The sequence below is a fragment of the Daucus carota genome, chromosome 5 (assembly GCF_001625215.2).
Source record: "Daucus carota subsp. sativus chromosome 5, DH1 v3.0, whole genome shotgun sequence".
NCBI lineage: Eukaryota > Viridiplantae > Streptophyta > Magnoliopsida > Apiales > Apiaceae > Daucus > Daucus carota.
The window spans coordinates 17776364-17799546 of record NC_030385.2 but is presented as its reverse complement, the minus strand read 5'-3'; the positions used below and the strand labels follow the sequence as shown (position 1 = coordinate 17799546).

Sequence of the window (23183 nt, the reverse complement as noted above, 5' to 3'; positions counted from 1 at the left end):
ACGGCATTCAATCAATTTTTTTTTGTTTGTTTCTTTGTTCTGAACTTCGATTAAACCTATTTTGTTTCCTTTTGTTTGTTTTTTCAGCAAAGCTCGAGCTTGGGATTTTAGGGTTTGAAGTGGGTTTCGAGGATTAAAGTGGGGTTCGACGGAATTGGCTTGCGAGGTTCGAGTTTGGGTTTTTTCAGCTGGTTCGAGCTTCATTGTCTACTCAGGTATTTCGAGTTTGCTTATTTGTTAGCTCTTTCTCTTTGAATCTGCAGCTGCTTCGAATTTGGTGCTTATTTGGTGTGTATATATCTCTATATGTGTATATCTATGGCTGCATGCTCAAAATGTTTGTTTAAAGTCCCCATAGAACTCCTAAAGTTCTCTGTTGTTTGTAGTCCCTGAGATCAGTCCTAATTATGTGCTCTGTGATATGTTTGTTTTCTTGTATTACTCTGTTATTTGTATGATTTCTCTGTTCAATTTATTTATTTTGTTGCTCAATTTTGTGTGTTTAAATTAATTACAATGATGTAGGTAGGTAGCTTTTGGCTATACATATACATGGATAAGACGTGGATTTCCAAAGAAATGGATTCTTTATCTTTATATTATGAAATTGGGGTAGAAGAGTTCTTAATATATGCTCAAGAGAATTCAAAAGATCCCAAGAGAATACCCTGCCCATGTGCACGAGGTGCCAACTTCAAACAGTTTTCTGTAAAAATTATAAGGGGACATATCTACGAAAATGGTTTTAGTTTAGGGTATGTCAATTGGATTTGGCACGGGGAAAATGATATTGGGACGACTAGGTCATCCGTTGGTAGTACACCTCTGCCTACTTTAGTTCCGAATTTTGACACAAACATTGATGTTGATATATCGGAAACGGTTAATGTCTGTGAAGCAGCATATAAGTCATATGATTACGATAATGAATCTTTTAAGTTTAGGGGGTTTGTGGCCGATGCCCAACAACCATTGTTTGAGGGCAATGACTACACCAAACTAGAGTCCATGCTAAAATTACATAACTGGAAAGCTAGATTTGGAATTAGCGACACTGCATTTACTGATTTGCTATCTTCCATTGGGTCTTTTCTTCCTAAAGATAACGTGATGCCTGCTAATTCATATGAAGCAAAAAAAATTCTGTCCAACTTAGGCCTCGAATACATCAAATTTCATTCTTGTCCGAATGATTGCATACTATATAGGGGTATATATGCTGATGAATCTGAGTGTCCTAAGTGTCATCTATCTCGGTGGAAGGTGGGAAAAGATGGTAAAGTTAGGGTAAATATTCCCGCCAAAGTTATGTGGTATTTTCCAATTATTCCTAGATTTAGACGGATGTTTAAATCTGCTACTACCGCTGAACTGATGAGTTGGCATGCAAATCAGCGACAAAAAGATGGTAAGATGAGGCATCCTGCCGACTCTCCTTCTTGGAGGAATATAGATTATAGGTGGCCTGGTTTTGGTAATGAACCAAGAAATTTGCGTTTAGCTCTGGCAGCGGATGGTATAAACCCCCACAATAATGGTCTAGTCAATAGGTATACTTGTTGGCCAGTAGTATTGGTAATTTATAATCTTCCTCCATGGTTATGCATGAAATGGAAGTTTATGATGTTAACAATATTAGTCTCTGGTCCACATGAACCTGGTAATAACCTTGATATTTATTCACAACCGATGATTGATGATTTAAAGAAGCTTTGGGAAGATGGGGAACCAAATGTATATTACGCATTCAGTAAATCTTATTTCACATTGAAAACAATTTTAATGTGGACAATAAATGACTTCCCTGCTTATGGAAACTTATCTGGATGCGTTAACAAGGGTTATTTCTGTTGTCAAATTTGTGGTGATGATACGGTTGCTAAATATTTGGGTCATAGTAGGAAAATGAGCTACCAAGGCCATCGACGATATTTGGGTAAGTTTCATCCTTATCGGAGACAAAAGGCAGCTTTTAATGGTCAACAAGATTTTTCAGATGCACGTCCACCCCTTTCTGGACAAGAAGTGTTAGCACAGCAGGAGGCAATTGAGTTCTCATTCGGGAAGGAAGTGAAAAAGTCCAAAAAAGTTCAAAGTCCATGGAAGAAGAAGTCAATCTTCTTTGAATTAGAATATTGGAAGTTTCACCATGTTCGTCATTGTCTTTGATCTGGATATGTAAAAAAAACATCAAAAAATAATATAAAACCGATGTGTTCAATGAGAAAGACATCAGTAGATATATCACTAAATGATGTGCAAAGCAGGCTACTAAATCAATTCCTTAAACAAATTTGATGTCTAAAAGAACATACATTATCGAGTCCTAAAACAGAACCGATGTTAAATAAAAACAATTACATCAGTTACATTTAAAAATGTGATGTGAAACAACTTTACAACAACTAAACTCTTTATATATATGATGTCTTAAAACTGTGGAAATATCATAAAAAAATTTGGTCCTAAGTAGCCGATGTTATATATATATAACAATATCGGTTTGTTTGTAATGTCCTTGTTATCGAACATCTTTGACATCACATAAGAGTATGGACTGTTGTCTTATAAACCATACAACATCAAATTTTGATTGATAATCGATTTAAATGTCTAATTTATCTTATAGGTTATATATTATATGGTATTTAAACCTCATATTATATTAATATAAATAAAATTATCATGTAATATATTTATAAAAATGAGTCAAAGATATCAGATTTTGTAATATGAACGATGTGCAATTGAATCATAGACATCGGTTAAAATACGATGTCTAAAATATACACTTTTAACATCCCCCGCGTAGACATCGGTCAAAAAAATTTTAGACATCGATTTTTAGCCTTTGTTGTAGGCAGTTTTTCTAGTAGTGAATTTGTCCTTTGACCGAGCTTCAGACACGGGCTTCTCTTGTCTTTGGCTGGGAGGAGCCCTGCGTTGCGAGCTTTCAGGTTCATCCCCGTTAGGGACCTTGTTGCCAAGCCTATGCCGCAAGTCCTGCTCGGTCAGTTTCCTCCCAAGGCGGTCGAACACACTAGCAGCCTGCGAGTGTCCTTCATCATCCATTTTGGGGTCAGCTCGGTCCTTAGGGTTTCCACCTTCCTTCCTACCGCCTTCTCCATCAAAATCTAGCTTGGTGGGGGTCACCTTGCTAGCCTTTTTCGACCTTGCTGATTTCCTCTTCAGTGAAGCAATTCTTCGACTCATTCTCTTTATTTTTGCCTTCATCTCCTCGCGTGTTAATTCCCCGCTCGGAACGTCGCTTTCACCTTGCGTAGCGCCTTCCGGCGTCTTTGGATTTTCAGTGTTTTCGGGAATTTCTGACATCTCTCCTCTCTAAGATCAGTAATCCCCTCCTTTAGCGTCAAAAAGTGTTGTAAGAGGAATTGATACAACACCCCCAGAACCGTATAGCACAATTATAGGGATATCTATTACAACTACGATAATCACGGCTAGCTCTTAAGGGCTACCGTTAACATAAACTAAAGAAAAACAAATGTGTTTAAGGGCTGAGCTTGCAAAGAACCAAACAACGACGCCGGAATTATGGAATTCCGTCCTGCTATTGCTCGGAAATGTACGTCACAAAGGTTACACGTGCCTCTCTTTAGAGTGTAGAATTCGTGAGTTTATGAATCCGAATTCGTCCGTTCCTTTGCAAGGTGCCTACATACCCTATATTTATAGGGATCAAGCCCATGTAGTTCTCGATTCAGGACTCTGAAGAGATAAGCTCTTATCCCCTCTAGTTTAGGATAAAACAACTTCCTCTTGTAGTTATCTAGTGGCATCCCACTCCAAGTAGGTCACTTGAAGCCTTCATCTTCAATATATATCCGAATATTTGCACTAGATTTGTATACATGTCGTAATTATCTCCAAAATGCACGTATTTATCCATTAATTTGTAGATAGATAGCAGCTGGTATACTCCCATTCGACCTCCAACTCGTCCGCCTAGAAACAAAGAAGAAGAGTCCTTCTTGGAGTCTGCCTGCCGTTTTGCCCAAGCGGCGGAAGCCCTTCCAGCGGCATCCCTTAACTGCAGCCCTGTAGCTGCAAGCCAGGATGCACTTAGCGGTAGCCCCTAGCGGAGGTAACCCCTAAAGTGCCTTCAGGTGCAACCCTATTTCGATGGCATCCTCCACTATGTTTCCAATGCAAGTCCGTATGCCTTCTTGTATGTCTTCAATGGTTCACCCAGCCATGATGAAGCCCAATATCCTTAACCAGATGACTCCAGTAAACCCAAATAAAGCCCAGATAATATGATTGGCTATAAAATAAGCCCAGAGAGATTTTATGGAACAACAGGTTTCTACAATATAATTGCACATGTAAAAGTGTTGTGTTTATATATTATATTTTAAAATTATTTTTAAACAAACACAATTATGCAAAAGACATGTATTTAAATTTAGATCCTGAAAATTTATTTAAAATTTTGGATTTTTTATTATTAGATTAATATTTTTGTTTCGAAAATAAAATTATAGGAGGAAGTAATAAAAACAACGAAACGTTTTTGTATTTCTCTGGTAAAAGTTACTGTAATTTTGTTGTGGGAAAATAGGTTAGTCGGAGATGGTCGGTCACAACTCGACAAACCCCTAAATGTCCTTTAGTTTAATCGTACACCGAATTAAAGTGAGACTGCATTCCCTGCTGTGAAATGACCGAGTTCAAGATCGGACAACGAGTCCACTCGGTTGGGGACTGCCGGAGAATCGGTAGTGTAAAGTATGTAGGAGAAGTAGAAGGCTACTCCGGCAAGTGGGCAGGTATAGAATGGGACAACGATGCTCAAGGCAAGCACGATGGGTCTCTTAACGGGGTTCGCTATTTCCAAGCTAAATCTGCAACATCAGCCTCTTTTGTTCGGCCCCACAAGTTGAGTCGTGGGATTTCTCTTTTAGAAGCTCTTGATCTTAGATACCGATCAACCTCAACAAAAGAAGAAGAGGGTATGTTTAATTTTTGTGTAATGTATCTTAAAGTATCAAACTTTGATTTTTGCTCACCTCAAAAACAAATATTTGACAGTAAATTTGTGTAAATTTGGTAATTACAGATGAAATGTATGTTCTTTCTGCTACGAATAGACGAGTATCTGTTCAGCTCTTGGGCAAAGATAAAATTCAAGACAAGCTTAACCAGTTTGAGGATTTGGCTAGTGCATCATTGTTTTATTTAGGGGTTAGCTCTTGTGGGCCTCCTTCTCAACTCGGTGTTAGTGTACCAAGTAAGCTTAAATTTTTTATTGTTATTTCCATCCCTAAACCTTTTTGGAGATTTTAGTTTGTACTTTGGATGGACATTTTGTGATTTGGTTTGAAGCTTTGAATATAGTGATCTCAAACCATGAACAAGATACTATCTGTCAAAACTCCTTCACCTGATGGAAACAGTCTTAACAATTATATAATCTTGCTAGAATAACATGTTTGAATCCACATTAATTAGATAATACGGTCATATGCATACTTGGTGAATTTAAACTTTAAAAATATTTTAACAGTAACCAACACGTTTCAGCCCAAGTACGCTGTATACCTTATAAGTGTTTGTTCAGACCTTTAAGGGCCTGTTTGGGAGTGCTGTTAAGAACTACTGTGCTGTCAGATGAAATGCCTGTATGAAAAGTGTTGTTGTAGAAATCAGATAGTTGTTTGGTAATTTTTTGTGATATTTGCTTATTTTGAGTTATAATATAAAAAAATAACGCTTTTGGTGAGTTTTGATAGTGAAATATGTAACAGCTTCATGCAAAAGCTGAAAAGCAGCTTTTTCCAAAAGCATGGGTGGACCTGCAGCTTTTCAGCTAAAAGCTGCTATTCGGAAAAGCTGCTTTTACATTTACCAAACAGTTTTTGACCTGCTTTTGAGCAAAAAACTGTTGTTGCTGTTTGCAAAAGCAACTCCAAACACTACCTTAGTCTCTGTTTATATTTGAATCATTACATCGGTCTTATCTAATATATTTGTACCCATGGTGCACAACTGGAAGCCAGATTTGCCCATGTCTTCTGCTTCCTTTTATTTGCCTGGTCTCTTATATGTGTGTTAAATTTAGCCTTCTAGCAAAAAATCATTCGGAATTGGAATGGTTGTTAGTTTTTGAGGTTTAAAGTTTGTGCCTGAACTTCCATCTCGTCTTGAGTTTCTATTGAATTTTAATGATGCTTATGGTTGGTCTTTCTGTCACTTGCAGATCTAAAAGAGCTTGACTTGACAGGAAATTTGTTGTCAGAATGGGAAGTATGTGATCCATAAAATCTTTGTTTCATTATGCTGAATTGGTCGATAAGTTCAGTCAATTTTAGCTGAAGAATCTAGTATCTAAATTTATATGAAAGGGCATATACATATATAATGCTGTGAAGACTGAAGAGCAAATGTATCAACTAGTTAGTTCAGCAAGTACTACTGATATTTCCTATCCAAGCAACTAAATCTAGATTTTATATAAATTGGTACCAGCTACTTCCTTACCTCAGGTGACTGAATTTCCTGTTTTTAAAGTAACTAGTAATTTATGAAATTATGATTAATGGGATATATATTGCAAAATTTTCTTTTCTTAACTAATTTTTCTGATTACTGCAAAATAATGGTAGATATTTACACTTACATAAGGATCAGGAGAAATTACTACTATGTCTATGGATGTTTTATCACTGGGTGTCTAGCTTGTGAAATATGCGCGCTATAAGCGGGTTTCTCTCATCCTTTACTATTCATGCCTCATATGATTCTTTGAACCAATTTTGGTGAATATTGACCTGCTACTTCGCTAGAAGCTGGGATCACTTTCTTATTTTAGGTCTTGGTGTTATTGCAGGATGTTGGCACCATCTGTAATGCGTTACCAGCTCTCGTGGCTTTAAATCTATCTTATAATAGAATGTCACATCATGTAGTGGGTTTGCAATTGAAGAACATTAAAATTCTCGTTTTGAATAATACTGGACTCAACTGGACCCAAGTAAGCAGTCACTTATATATATATATATATATTAGTTCATAAAGTATTAGACTAAGGGTATAGTCTATTTACTTTGCCAGGTTGAACTACTTAAAGATTCACTTCCAGTAATTGAAGAATTGCATCTTATGGGGAACAAAGTGAAGAATATACAGGTTTGTAATATATAAATCCACATGGAAGGTTTGATTATGCACTTGCCAATTTGTGGAATATAAGAAGTGTCATACGCCTGCTACCACTTAGAACCACTGCAAATAGGCTCATTATTAGACGTAATGAAGCTGATTTCAAACATTTTATCTTTCTAAATATTTTATTACCAGTCATACCATAAACTTTAAGTGTATACACACTGTGAGTGATACAAGTACATCCTTGTAGGCTAGCTCAAATAACCACATAGTACAAAAGCCAAGAGGTCACGACTTATGTTAACATTTATAGGATCATGTGCTGATGTTAAAATGGTCAAATCAGTTTTGAGACTTTAGTCAAATTTGTGCCCATGTACTGAATTCAGATGTCTGCTCGTGTATTGGTTATGGTGATTAGAAAATTCTGTTTTATCATTTCATTTTCTAACATATGATATTTCTTAAATGAATTATTCGTAGCCAACATCTTCCACGACTGTCCAAGGATTTATTCATTTGCGCCTTCTCAATTTAGAGGATAACTGCCTAGCTGATTGGAATGAAATCTTGAAACTTTCTCACCTACAAAGGTATCTTCAAGGAATAATTTGGTTTCTATTTTGTTTGTCACAACTTTTCTTCTGTGACAAAATATGTAGTTTCCAAATTCAGATTGGAGCAGCTTCATCTGAACAAGAATAATCTGAACTGCATACGGTACCCAGATGATGATGCAATGCAAAAGTTGGCCAGTGGTTGTGAGTCATTTGAGAAAAATATTGTGCCTTTCCAAAATTTATGTTGCCTTCTTCTAGGTGATTCTGGAACTCCTTTTTGGTTTGGAATTAAGTTTTTGTCGTATTAATTGATTGTGGTTACCAGTTAATTACTTGTCTTACATATGCAGGAGGTAACAACATTGGTGATCTAGCTTCTGTTGACTCTCTTAATAGTTTTCCAAGGTTAACGGTAAGATTTAGTGCATGTACTGCTTAATCTTGGTGTTCTTTCTATTAGTATGTGTGTGAATTCTAGAGTAAACTGCATGTGCTGTTGAAGTATCCCTTTCCAGCAAAAGGTTGATCAGTCAATGATTTGTATTTGTGTGTGGTAGATGACTTTTAGTTTTTTTCACCAGCCCAATCGGCTGTACCTTTTTCGCTTTTCAGTTAGAGACAGTGTTCACTTTTTCTTTCTCTTTCACAAATTGATGTTTTCTGATCTGGTTTTGTTGTGTCAACAAGGATATAAGGCTTTCCGAAAATCCAGTAAGTGATCCAGGGAAAGGTGGCATTGCAAGATATGTTCTGATTGCCAGATTAGCAAAAGTTCATATCTTGAATGGGAGTGAGGTATCTTCATAAGTATGTTTACTCAACTCATTGCTTTCGGTGGAAAATATAAATTTGATGTATCTTTGTTTTCTGCTTTTCCAGATAAGTCCTCGGGAAAGGAAAGACTCTGAGATTCGGTACTTACTTCTTCGTGACATCATATGTAACTTTATGCAGTCAATATTAATATAAAATGTCCTTGACTTTGCATCACTTTCTTGAACTGTCTAGAGTACTGAATATATTCTTAAAGATGACATGCTTTATTTATTAAGATTTTTTAAAAAATAGGCAGCGCCGGCAGCGCTGATCTTGCACTTGAAGTAGGTGGTTAAGTGTCTGTCGAGGCGATTTATCAAAATTTAATAGATACTCTCTCTGTCCCAATATAATATTCGTTTCGACTTTTTTCACATAATTTGAGGTGCAAAAAAATAATTTTTTACACATTATTTTACAATTTTTTTTTTCTGACTAAAAACAGAGATATGATACCAAAATACCAGGAAGATACAGGGCATCGTTTCTTATATCTAATAAACCCTAAAGAGGGTAGGCAATTAGAACTTATAACAAAAACAATCATGTTTTAAATAAAATCTACAATCTATAACTTCTAAACATTTTTCATCAATATCATGCATAACATGAATTATAGATATCATATAAAAATCCTATCTTATTTATCAAAATAAATCATACTATTTAAACAGATTGGCTCACCGGAGTCCCTGATCTCTGCTATGCCCTTTTATGACCTCCCGTCTAACAGGCTCTGCAACCAGGTTGCTCGACAGATATCCACCATCTCTGCTTTAAATGATATAACTTATGATGACAAATAGATAATATTTGTATATGATATCTTATTGATGAACATGTTTTTCTGTTGTAGATTGTAGGAGAAGAGGTTTAGTTTGCCATCAGAAGAGTAAGTGTAGAGAAATTTAAGATATATTTCAAGAACTGATGATTTTCAATGTTACAATAAGGTCTCTTATATAGAGATCCCGGTTTTGATTACAGCCATACAATAGCCTTTCAATAATGTATTACAATAATGATACATGAATTATTTTCTGAGTGCAGTCTTTTCTATCTTTTTTAGATTCCTGCTGTCTCACTTTCTTCAAAAGCTTACAGATTTCCTGTCAACTCATATCTTCTCATATCTGCTTAAGCTTTTCCTGCCACGTTCTCTTATCCGTTACTGATTTTCTTATCTGCTACTGATTTTCTTGTTCCTTTGCCATATCTTCTGCTTCTGCACTGATATCCTGTATTTTTTTTTTATTTTTTTTTAAGTCATGGAAATTTTGATATGTTGTAAGAGTAGTTACTACAATCACCAATATGTATCTTGGGACGTAAAATCATCAACTAATAAGATACAATCACCAAACTCATATTGGGTTGTAAAAATATTTTTATTATACTACAGTCACCAATTTCATATTGGGCTGTAATAATATTTGCTAATATTCTACAGTCACCAATTTCATATTGGGCTGTAAAGACATCTTTATTATACTACAGTCACCAATTTCATATTGGGCTGTAAAGATATGGCTAATATACTACAGTCACCAATTTTATACTGGGCTGTAAAACATTTTAATTAAGTATGGTCACCAAACTAAAAGTTTGGGCCATACAAATATTCTCACATTTTATTCAAAAGGATTAGAACATCCTTCTTCTTTTGATGGGCTTTGCAGTGTTACTACCGTCTTCCTCCTTTGGCCTGGTGTCATTTCCTTGTAAAGTTCCCTTGTCTTCATGGAATGATTATATTTTCCTTCTGTAACTCTTTTATACATTGCTGTTAACTCGGTTGTATCTATTTTCAAAACATCATTATTATAATATAATGTTAGTATTTCTTCAACATCTCCTCCCATCTTGGTACCCAATAGACATGCCTTCCTCCCTCTAATAAAATCTTCCAGTTTGGACTTTAGAACTGCTATTCCGATTGCTCTTTTGTTACATATCCAATCTTCAAATTCTTCTAGAGTACATGGCATGGGGGCTTTTAAACTAGTATTATCACCTTCTATTGCTGTGTTTCTGCCATATTTGAATATTTGACATATTAGTATTGGCTTCCCTGTCAAATCGGTACAGGCATCGAATACCTGTACTCCATAGATTCCTCCTGGTCCATATGATTGCATCATAGCCTGAACACTTTCTGCTATCAAGGATGGTAACATTGATATACTAGTTAATGTTTCATCAACCATTATCTTGTCAATGAAATCATACATTAATAAGCTCTCAACCAAACTTGGATCTGCATTTTCCTTACAAATATACCTTGGATATTTGCTAAACTTTCCATTTCTTAATATAGTGGAGTTTGATTTGTAATCATAAAATTTGGTTATTTTTTCAAAAGCTTCTATGTAATCCTTGGGATATTTAATTCTATCGGTCAGGTTGATAGAACTTAAGGATTTTGGTATTTCTGGTAAGGTTTGGGTAATAGTGTTTATAACTGGTGTGGAGGCTAATCGGGATACAAAAGTTTGAGGGGATTCTATTTTGAGAATTTTCAGGGCTTCTTCGAGATTTTTGGCAAGAATTTCTATTTCATGATTTAAATCTGATATTTTCTGGTTTTTCCTCTTGATTTCTGCTATTATTCCTTCCACCTGTCGATTCATATTATCCCTGTCCATTTTCTCTGCTAAGAAAATCTGCAAGAACATTTTTAGTCCCTGATATATTTTTAATAACAAAATCATAACAACTAAAAAATGCTTGCCAATTTCTTCTTTTATTTAATTCTGGTAAAGGGTCTATTTTATTAAATATAAATGATCTCACTTGAGTGTTATCTGTTCTTACAATAAATTTTACAGGTAATAAATGGTAATGAAACCTTTTTATACCTAATTTAACAGCTAGCAATTCCTTTTCATTAATATGATAATTTTTCTCATTTGGTTTCCATGTTCCAGCTCCATATCCACATATTAAAGGGTTTTCTTTATCAATATCATCTTTTTCAAAAGCTACTAATACTGCTCCCCATCCTATATCACTAGCATCTGTAAATAATTCTAATTGGTCAGTATCTTTGGGTAGTCTTAGTTTTGGCAAATTTTCTACTTTAGTTTTTAATAATTTTATAGTATTAGTATGTTCCTCAATCCATTCAAAGATTTTATTTTTCTTTATTAAATCTTGAAGGGATTTTCTTAGTTTTGGTAAGTCCTTTATATAGTCTGAAGCATAATTTATTATTCCAAGAAACTGTTGTACTTCTTTCTTATTTTCTAATGTTTCTTTAAAATTTTTTATTTTTGTTGATATATGATCTTGTAACTGAACTCCTTCGGAATCTATAATATATCATAAATATTCTATTTTATTTTTAAATACTTCTGATTTCTTTTCTGATAATAAAATTCCATGTTTCCTAATAGTTTTAATAAAATCTTCTAGATGTTTTATATGATCTGTTAGACTGTCACTAAATATTAATATATCATCTATATATACTAAACAAAAATCATTCATTTCTCTAAATATTTTATCCATTCTTCTCTGAAATATTTGAGGGGCTGTTCTTAATCCAAAGGGTAATACCATCCATTCATAATGTCCTTGTGGTACACTGAATGCAGTTAAACATCTGGATTCTTCCGTCAATTTGATCTGCCAATATCCACTCTTACAATCAAATTTACTAAACCATCTTTTATTACTTGTTTTATTAATTAAATTCCTTTTATATGGTAGGAAATATCCATCAAATATTGTCTTTTTATTTAATTCTCTATAATCAATTACCATTCTAGCTTTTCCTCTTTTTGTTTCATTATGATTTCTTACCAAAAAGGCTGGGCTACTATGTGGGCTTTTGCTTTCCTTTATTAGTCCTAAAGTTAACAGTTCCTTTATTTGAATTTCTAATTCCTTCTGATCTGTTGGACTATATCTAATTGGTCGGTTCCTTATTATCTCATTTGGATCTATTAATTTTATCTCGGCATATATTTTATCTCGGCATATATTTTTGTTCTTAGCAGAGAAAATGGACAGGGATAATATGAATCGACAGGTGGAAGGAATAATAGCAGAAATCAAGAGGAAAAACCAGAAAATATCAGATTTAAATCATGAAATAGAAATTCTTGCCAAAAATCTCGAAGAAGCCCTGAAAATTCTCAAAATAGAATCCCCTCAAACTTTTGTATCCCGATTAGCCTCCACACCAGTTATAAACACTATTACCCAAACCTTACCAGAAATACCAAAATCCTTAAGTTCTATCAACCTGACCGATAGAATTAAATATCCCAAGGATTACATAGAAGCTTTTGAAAAAATAACCAAATTTTATGATTACAAATCAAACTCCACTATATTAAGAAATGGAAAGTTTAGCAAATATCCAAGGTATATTTGTAAGGAAAATGCAGATCCAAGTTTGGTTAAGAGCTTATTAATGTATGGTTTCATTGACAAGATAATGGTTGATGAAACATTAACTAGTATATCAATGTTACCATCCTTGATAGCAGAAAGTGTTCAGGCTATGATGCAATCATATGGACCAGGAGGAATCTATGGAGTACAGGTATTCGATGCCTGTACCGATTTGACAGGGAAGCCAATACTAATATGTCAAATATTCAAATATGGCAGAAACACAGCAATAGAAGGTGATAATACTAGTTTAAAAGCCCCCATGCCATGTACTCTAGAAGAATTTGAAGATTGGATATGTAACAAAAGAGCAATCGGAATAGCAGTTCTAAAGTCCAAACTGGAAGATTTTATTAGAGGGAGGAAGGCATGTCTATTGGGTACCAAGATGGGAGGAGATGTTGAAGAAATACTAACATTATATTATAATAATGATGTTTTGAAAATAGATACAACCGAGTTAACAGCAATGTATAAAAGAGTTACAGAAGGAAAATATAATCATTCCATGAAGACAAGGGAACTTTACAAGGAAATGACACCAGGCCAAAGGAGGAAGACGGTAGTAACACTGCAAAGCCCATCAAAAGAAGAAGGATGTTCTAATCCTTTTGAATAAAATGTGAGAATATTTGTATGGCCCAAACTTTTAGTTTGGTGACCATACTTAATTAAAATGTTTTACAGCCCAGTATAAAATTGGTGACTGTAGTATATTAGCCATATCTTTACAGCCCAATATGAAATTGGTGACTGTAGTATAATAAAGATGTCTTTACAGCCCAATATGAAATTGGTGACTGTAGAATATTAGCAAATATTATTACAGCCCAATATGAAATTGGTGACTGTAGTATAATAAAAATATTTTTACAACCCAATATGAGTTTGGTGATTGTATCTTATTAGTTGATGATTTTACGTCCCAAGATACATATTGGTGATTGTAGTAACTACTCTTACAACATATCAAAATTTCCATGACTTAAAAAAAAATAAAAAAAAAATACAGGATATCAGTGCAGAAGCAGAAGATATGGCAAAGGAACAAGAAAATCAGTAGCAGATAAGAAAATCAGTAACGGATAAGAGAACGTGGCAGGAAAAGCTTAAGCAGATATGAGAAGATATGAGTTGACAGGAAATCTGTAAGCTTTTGAAGAAAGTGAGACAGCAGGAATCTAAAAAGATAGAAAAGACTGCACTCAGAAAATAATTCATGTATCATTATTGTAATACATTATTGAAAGGCTATTGTATGGCTGTAATCAAAACCGGGATCTCTATATAAGAGACCTTATTGTAACATTGAAAATCATCAGTTCTTGAAATATATCTTAAATTTCTCTACACTTACTCTTCTGATGGCAAACTAAACCTCTTCTCCTACAATCTACAACAGAAAAACATGTTCATCAATAAGATATCATATACAAATATTATCTATTTGTCATCATAAGTTATATCATTTAAAGCAGAGATGGTGGATATCTGTCGAGCAACCTGGTTGCAGAGCCTGTTAGACGGGAGGTCATAAAAGGGCATAGCAGAGATCAGGGACTCCGGTGAGCCAATCTGTTTAAATAGTATGATTTATTTTGATAAATAAGATAGGATTTTTATATGATATCTATAATTCATGTTATGCATGATATTGATGAAAAATGTTTAGAAGTTATAGATTGTAGATTTTATTTAAAACATGATTGTTTTTGTTATAAGTTCTAATTGCCTACCCTCTTTAGGGTTTATTAGATATAAGAAACGATCCCCTGTATCTTTTCTTTCTAGAGAAGAAAATTTTGAAAATTAATGTGTAGAAATTTTTTTTTTGCACCTCAAATTGCGTGCATAAAGTCAAAGCGACTATTATTTTTGTGACGGGGTAATTTCTTAGTGGCGAATCTGTCTAATTCTAAAATTGTCTGGATTTTATAGAAAGACCTTGAATGTGGTTTGTTTAGCCTGGGTCAACCTCTTCACAGTAGGTCCTGCCACCGTGCTACTAGTTTAGTGGAACTATAACTTCAATTCTCTACAGGATGGAGTCTTGGATCTATTCTTCTTTGTATAACCTTTTCTTTAGCTTCTGCTGATACTTTCTGGACGACTTTCATTATCCCAAAAAGGGAAAAGATAAAAGTATCTGGTTCTTGTCTGACTTGGATTTCCTTTGCAGTTATGTACGCTCTGTGATATCAGAGCTCCAAGGTAACCAGGAAGCAATAAAGCAGCGTCATCCAAGGTAATTTCGTTTTTAATATCCGACATAATTGAGAACATCATGATTGATGCCCATATAGGCCGCCTAGTAATTGATATGTATTTTGATCCCATGATCTCAGTCTTGGCTTAGGGTTTGGTCCATTATAGTCAAGTATTTCTCACCTTACTGGGTAAGGAGCAAAAAAAATACTATGAAACCTGAAAACCATTTCACATGGACAGCGAACAAATTTCCGGTCTAAGAAAGTTTATATGCTATGCTCTTTGTTTACCAATGGCATAATTTTGACCGAAGGTTCTCTGAGCTTAAAACATATCATGGAATTGAGGATGAAAGGCCATCAAATCAAGCAGCAGGCCCTCAGAAAATGGCTTCTGGCCTTATCTGTAAGTAGTTTAACCCATGCCTAGAATTTTTCGAGGACTACTCTGATAAATACTTTATAAGTTTGACATGTTTTTTTTGTAGCCATCACTTTGAAGTGCGTAGGAGCATCAATCGGTGAAAAGCCCCCAATGACAAAGAAGCTTCCCGCAAGCACAACAGTAAACATTTTTTTCTCAAAACCTAGTCCATGTTGCTAAGATCCAGTTCACATTGCTTTCCCTGAATATAGGTTGGCAAGCTAAAGAATCTCAGTGGGAGCTTTTTTAAGTTCAAGGCGATAAAACCAATATTGTTTCTCCAAGAAGAGGTACACACCAACATCTATTAACTATGCATCTTTGATCCCATTTACCATATATTCGGTTATAAAACACGGTGTCCCATTTATTTAGCTTCCATCAAGTGTCCCGACTGTCAAAACTGTGCACAGTTATTATTAATGCAAAAAATGTTTAAATAATAATTTCATTTTGTAGGGGTCTCCATTGCCATTGGTGCTCGATGATGATATGGCTTCCTTGACTGAGGCTGGAGTTTGCAATGACTCTACCATCCTGATAGATGAAGAGAACTAGCATTAAGGCACATCTTGTTTCAGGCTGCAAAGCAGATGTCAAACTTTGCTGATGCGTACTGAGTTCTAGTTGCAGAAGTTTAATGTTGTACCGGCAAGCATGGGTGAAAACGTATTGCACATTGGTCATATGTAAGTACCTGGAGAAAAAAGTCACTTAATGTTAAACTTGCCTACATGCATTTTGCTGTTCATGGCATTTTTGCTCGCATTCGTTTGCATTTTATTGCACTCACTCTTCTTGGTTCATTTGTTCCTCGAATAGAAAGGTGAATGTCAATTATTTTTTAGTTCTACTGAGTCGCAAGTATATTGGAGTTTGGAGTCCGGAATACATATAACATTATTTATTCGTGGAACAACATATTACCACTTGAGCTATGTGATTGCGCACTTTGTATAAGATTTTTAATAGTGTATTTATATGTTTCTCATAATGCGGAATCTATGTATATCATAAGAATTGAACGATGCCACGTCAAGAAGTCCACGTAATTCGTAAAATGTCACGTCATAAAGCCACATATTTTAATTATGCCACATCAGTAACGCCAACTCATTAGTTGATTCATATATGTCAAGTTCATTATAATCTCACAAATTACGCATGAATTCATGAATTTGTTTTTAATTGTCTTAACAAAAAATCATTACTTTCCTAATTTTTAGCTTATTTTTAAATGTAGTTATTGACTTCTTATATCTCTAATTTAAATATGAAAAGATATCTCAATTACTCTCCAAGATATGAAACTAATCATCATTATTTCTAAATTCAAAATCAAATCAATTTTTATCATCTATTTTAAAAATTCAAATTCATCGGCATCTCTCTCATCTTTTATTTTTTTTCTACTCCTCTCTAAACAGGGTTTCAAGCTCTATGTTAATTGAATAATTAGTATAACTTGCACGGGAATTTTATTTCATACAATTAATACTAATGGTAACAGACCTTACTTTACTTATTTTGATTCTTTTAATTGATTTCGTATGTATGTGTATATATTCATATATTTGCGTATCTATAATTGTAATTACTTACTTTCTATTTCTCTCTGATTAAATATGGGAAGACTTCCTAAGCACTCTGAAGATTTTATTGTATAATGTTGCATAAAAAATTAAAAATTCAAAAATTGAATTATCTCTTAAATTGCTAATCGCCTTTTCTTAAAATATTTAAAATTAAAATATAATTAAAAAAATTTCAAACAAAGATTTTCTTATCTTTATACATTTAATTTATTTCACATTTACATGTATATTTTCGTATATTTACCTATTTTTAATTGTAATTGTTAGCTTCTTATCTCTTTCGAATTAAACATGATAAAACTTCCTAAGCACTTACAAGAATTTTTCGTATGATATTGCATTAAAAATTCAATAGATTGAAAAGGTGATTACCTCTTAAACTGCTAATCGTCTATTCTTAAAATATATAAAAATAAAGTATAATTAAAATATTTTCATAAGATTATATAAAAAAGAATAAGGTATTAATGCATCATTAAATATGTTATACTTTGAAAAATTATGATTCGACTATTGTTTTGTTAAATTTATTTATGTGTTATTATTTTCTTCATTATTATATTTTTTTAGTTTTAATAAAGTAATTCTTATATATAAAAAATGTGAGATGCGTCATTATATATGTTTTACTCTCTAATTTTTTTTATTTTAAAATAAATATGAAAATAGTTTAAATCTATATACCAAAGCAGTAACAGAGCATCGTAATGGTAAGGTGTGTGAAGAAGCATTTAGTTGATATTTAAGCATGCTCAATCAGCTGCATAATCGGTACTTTTTAAATATTTAATTGGTTTGAAATTTTTTAATTTTGTTTGAAGAATAATATCTTTTGAGGATCAGAAATTGTAAGCAATTTAAAAGGCACATGTAGTCACTATGTAGCTCTCCTTGATTATATGCATGATTGGTGCTTCAGAATGGGGAGTGAATTTCATTTAATTTTTTCCATTACCATCTAAAAATTTGAATTCAAAGTAAGTATTTGCAAAATTGGAATCATATTGGTTGTCTCTCTTCAATTTTATATTTAAATTTTCTTGATTATAGCTTTCGTTGAACAATAGTATGACAAGAATTAAAATAATGATTTTATTTATGCTAATTTATTTGATTGATTTCATATCTATGTATATGTATATGTCTATATATCTATATATTTTGTAGATAGTGGATATATATATATATATATATATATATATATATATATATATATATATATATATATATATATATATATATAACCGTTATCAAGACCTCATATCTTTGATTGTCTGTATTCATCTTTGTTTTTTTTTTCTTTTCTGACGTTATAGTTTGAGATTTTCATTCTTTTTTCTGTATCTGTAAGCAATTCTTTTAAAATTTCAAACATGTTTTTAATTTACAAGATATGTGGATGTGAATGTTAATGGGATCTTCTTTTACAATTTGTAGCTATCAAAGGCCGAGGAAACTACACTACAATGAAGAAAGCATGGCTGAGACAAGTCGTGAGACTCAAATAAGGCATAGTAATTTCCTACTACATTCAACTGATTTTTGGTGTTATCATATGTTTTGCTGGCTTGATTATCATTTAATTGACACTAATTATTTATTTTTGTGTATGTGTATATAGAATACTTGAACCACCATTTGCCTGGCCGCTCAGTTCCTCTGATAAGCAACACACCAATCTAGCTATACAGATTCATCTGATACAAATTTTAGAGTTGTCAATAAATGGAGAATGATATATTGTTGTCTCACTTGGTAAATTGAATCTCAGCTTTTTCTGTGCAAATTTGTGAAAATTCTTATTGATACTTATTTAGATTGATTATATAACAAATGAAATCATTTATTGGAACTTAATATCAATCATTAGAATTTACATATGTATGTATAACTTATGTGTGTGTATGATATAATTGTTTAGATAGTTGTCAGTTGTCTACGAGCATCTAAAAAGGAATGACGAAAGCTTGGGTGCTCTTTTAACAATCTCAAAGTCCTTAAAACAACTCATTATTGGTGTGAAACTTTGGTAAAGCTCATCAGCCAGATTCTCAATACGAGGAAGTAGTAAAGGCATCTGAAATGGTCAGACGGGAGTGAGGAATGTAGACGATGAGGCTAGCAATGCAGTTAACATTGAGGAAGCATCACGTGATATGAAGAAGTCTGACGAAATGATGTCAATGTAATTGCCTCCCTATTTACATTGATGTAGTCTTTGTTTATTATCTTGAGAATATATAATTTTGCACGTTAGTATTTTTAGTCGCACAAGTTCATTGTGATTTGTGAAGTAGTTGTTTTAGTCATTATATTGCAAGTTCTCATTTGTCTCATGCATTGCCTCGGGAGTAAGTTATAATTTTGATGGCGTTATCTATTTAAATGAACCATTGACGGGTTTTAAATTTTTTATCTATTGTTTTTTAAAGAGATAATAAAATTTTCATGATTCATATTTTATAATATTTTTATAAGAACATAAAGGACTTGAGTTTTTGAAGCCACATATCTTAATTATGCCACATATCTTAATTATGCCACATCAGCAGCGCCAACTCATTAGTTAATTCATATATGTGAAGTTCATTACAATCCCACAAATTACGCATGCATTCATGAAAAATGTGACTATTGTTTTGTTAAATTTATTTATGTGTTATTGTTATCTTCGTTATTTTATTTTTTTTAGTTTTAATAAAGTAATTTTTTATATATAAAAAAATGTGAGGTGTGTCATTATATATGTTTTACTCTCTAATTTTTTATTTTAAAATAAATATGAAATTAATTCAGATTTATATGCCAAAGCAGTAACAGAGCATCAGAATAATAAGGTGTGTGAAGCAGCATTTAGTTGATATTTAAGCATGCTCAATCAGCTGCATAATCGGTACTTTTTAAATATTTAATTGGTTTGAACTTTTTAATTTTGTTTGAAGAATAATATACTTTGAGGATCAGAATTTGTAAGCAATTTAGAAGGCACATGTAGTCAATATGTAGCTCTGCTTGATTATATACACATCTAATCTAAATATATTTAATTCCCAAAACTGTTTGGTGACAGTTTATACAACTACAGGAAATATCAGCTTTATCAACACACCGACATCGAAAGTCGATGTTAATCCAAGTTTGAGTGCGGTGTATAGCATGAGACACAGTTATATATTTAATTTGCTCATTCATTCACACAGAATCGTATAATTGTATATTTCATATCAAAATAATATGAGAATAATTAATAATTTTTTATTTTGTTCCAGGCTTGATCGTGATGAATATGAATCGCTGCTAGATCTCTGATTATAAAATCTCCAAGAATGCTAAATAATCGTACTACAGTATTCATATTTTTATGAAACAATAATGTAATAAGTATTTGAGATTCTCAAATCTTATAAATTATGTGGTTATCATCCGGACTATATTTATTTTGGATGACATTTTATTTTATTTTATTCTTCATTTGAGATTATTTGATAGTTTGATTTTCTATTCTTAATCAAAAAAATTATGTTACTACGCCACAAAAAACCAACTACAATATCAAAACACCCGTGCGCGGAGCGCGGGCAAAAAAAAGCTAGTTATAAATAGTTAATAGATGAAAAATCCACTTAACAGATAAACCTACTTTTTAATTTGGAATTTTGGAAAGTAGTAGAACTAATCTTTTTGTTTCTTTAATTTTACTATCAATAATCAAAGAAATGTCACAATTCGATTTACTTTTTAAATAAAATTTTCGGTTTCATATGACAAGCTAACACTGAATGTTTTTACTTTTTCCAAATGGAATAAATATATACTACAATTTTTAGTTGAAGCTTGGTAAATTGAATGTATCAGTGGCGTTTTGGTCACTCAACTGACCGGAAACTTGCAATTGGTTCATTCAACTCCAAAAACTTTCAGTTACATCATTATACTCTTAAAAATTTTCATTCAGATCATTGGCCGTTACACTCTGTTAAAAATCTGACGGAAAGCTGACTAAGCATTATGACTTGGCTTAAAAAAAATTCATTGTGGCATGTAAAATCACCTGAAGCGGCATTTTGGTCACTCAACTGACTACAAACTTGCAGCCGGGTCAGCAAACTCAAAAAACTTTCATTTAGATCACTTATCATAATATCCGTTAAAAATTGAAAAAAGAAAGAATTAAAAATTCTCATTGCAACACCTTTTTTTCTCTAAAAAATTTTAAAACTTATTAACAAATGAAACAAATACACACACATAAAATCAATAATTCCACCCACAAAAACTTAATCATTGTTTCCTCTTATCATTTTATATAAATTAAGGTCATTTTGGAAAACTCATTAAATTTTTTATGGATTTTGTTTGTAAACTTCATATTTATCAAAAATTACTTATTTGTAAACTTCATACTCGTTAAATTTTTGATGGATTTTATTTGTAAACTTTCATATCTATTAAAAAATTTAATGAGTTTTTTCAAAATGACCTTAAGATATATAAAACGATAAGAGATAAACAAAAATTAAGTTTTTGTGGGTGAAACTATTGATTTTATGTGTGTGTGTTTGTTTTATTTGTTAATAAGTTTAATTCGAAAATTTTAAGAGAGACAAAAAGGTGTTGCATGATAGTTTTTAATATTTTTATTCCAATTTTTAACGTATATCATGATAAGTGACCTAAATGAATTATTTTTGATTTTGATGACTCGATTGCAAGTTTGTAGTCAGTTGAGTGACCAAAATACCGCTCCAGGTGACTGTACGTGCCATGGTGGATTTATTTAGCCAAGTCACGACGCTTAGTCAGCTTTCTGTCAGATTTTTAACGGAATGTAACGGTCAGTGACCTGAATGAAAATTTTTAAGAGTATAATGATGTGACTGAAAGCCTTTTGAGTTGGATGATCCAATTGTAAGTTTTCGGTCAGTTGAGTGGCCAAAAAGCCATTTAACCCTACTGACAAGTTACGGCTCTTAATTTTATTTATCGAGGACGTTTGGTCTGGGATAATTAATAAAGGGAAAGGGAAATAATAAGTCTCATTTCCTTTCTTTTCTTGAGTCTTAATTATTCTCTTCGTTCCCTTTGTTGTTGTTAACGGGAGAAATTGGTTAACAACAGATGTGGGCAATTACATGATTGTAGGAAGAATATCCGAAGAATACGGGATGGAGAGTGATGGATGGTGTAGCTGATCTTTGAGAGAAAGAGAGAAAATGTTCTCAGGAGTTTCTTAGCAAAAATCAGTTTATTAGCCACAAGAAGCCTACGTACCCTATTTATAGGGGTTCAAGCTACCACGCAGTTCTTACGGGTCAAACTTCTTAGCATCGGCTAAGTCAATCCGGTCCATCAGGGCCCAGGTCCGTAGGACCTTGAGGACCGCCGTCAGAAGAGGCCCGTACTCGCATGGCCTAGGCCCATATGGCAAGAGGCTGTCATGGAGCGGGTTAGAGAATGGATATTGATCAAATAAGTCCTCGTATGGGGCGAGGGAGCCCGTTCATCCTCGAATGGGGCGAGGGAGTCCGTTCATCCTCTATGGGGCGAGGGAGCCCAATCATCCACTATGGGGCGAGGGAGCCCGTTCATCCTCTATGGGGCGAGGGAGCCCGTCCATCATCTTACGGGGTGATGTAACCCGATCATCCTCTATGGGGCGAGGGAGCCCGTTCATCCTCGTATGGGGCGAGGGAGCCCGTTCATCCTCTATGGGGCGAGGGAGCCGGTCCATCATCTTACGGGGTGATGTAACCCGATCATCCTCTCTGGGGCGAGGGAGCCTGATCATCCTGTATGGGGCGAGGGAGCCCGACCATCATCTTACGGGGTGATGTAACCCGAAGTGGAAGGCGTAGCCCTGATGACGAGAGCCCAAAGGACTTAGTAGAATAAAGCACGTGACATCTCCGATGAGGCCACCTTGTAGTTGAGAGGACGAGGCCTAGAGGCTTAGCTGGAGAGTGAGCCACGGGATGGGGACCCCCCAGAGTGGCAACTTTCATCTATAATGACCCCCAAGGATAATGAGGCCATGAGATAGTAAGACCCTAGG

General features: G+C 33.7%; 2 protein-coding genes across 2 annotated transcripts; both read left to right on the top strand.

Annotated features, from left to right (window-relative positions):
- The first annotated feature begins 552 nt into the window (after positions 1-552).
- On the top strand, positions 553-2169 carry LOC108221438 (uncharacterized). Its single transcript, XM_017395317.2, has one exon. The coding sequence runs from the start codon at positions 553-555 to the stop codon at positions 2167-2169; it is 1617 nt and encodes a 538-aa protein (XP_017250806.2).
- Positions 2170-4561: 2392 nt separating this feature from the next.
- On the top strand, positions 4562-16496 carry LOC108223672 (tubulin-folding cofactor E). The gene is made up of 15 exons (XM_017398043.2): positions 4562-4973; positions 5081-5251; positions 6221-6267; positions 6851-6994; positions 7075-7149; positions 7612-7721; positions 7804-7946; positions 8039-8100; positions 8376-8483; positions 8568-8602; positions 15085-15150; positions 15427-15518; positions 15601-15677; positions 15749-15826; positions 15996-16496. The coding sequence occupies exons 1-15, from the start codon at positions 4682-4684 to the stop codon at positions 16092-16094; spliced, it is 1599 nt and encodes a 532-aa protein (XP_017253532.1). The 5' UTR covers positions 4562-4681; the 3' UTR covers positions 16095-16496.
- Positions 16497-23183: the final 6687 nt, after the last annotated feature.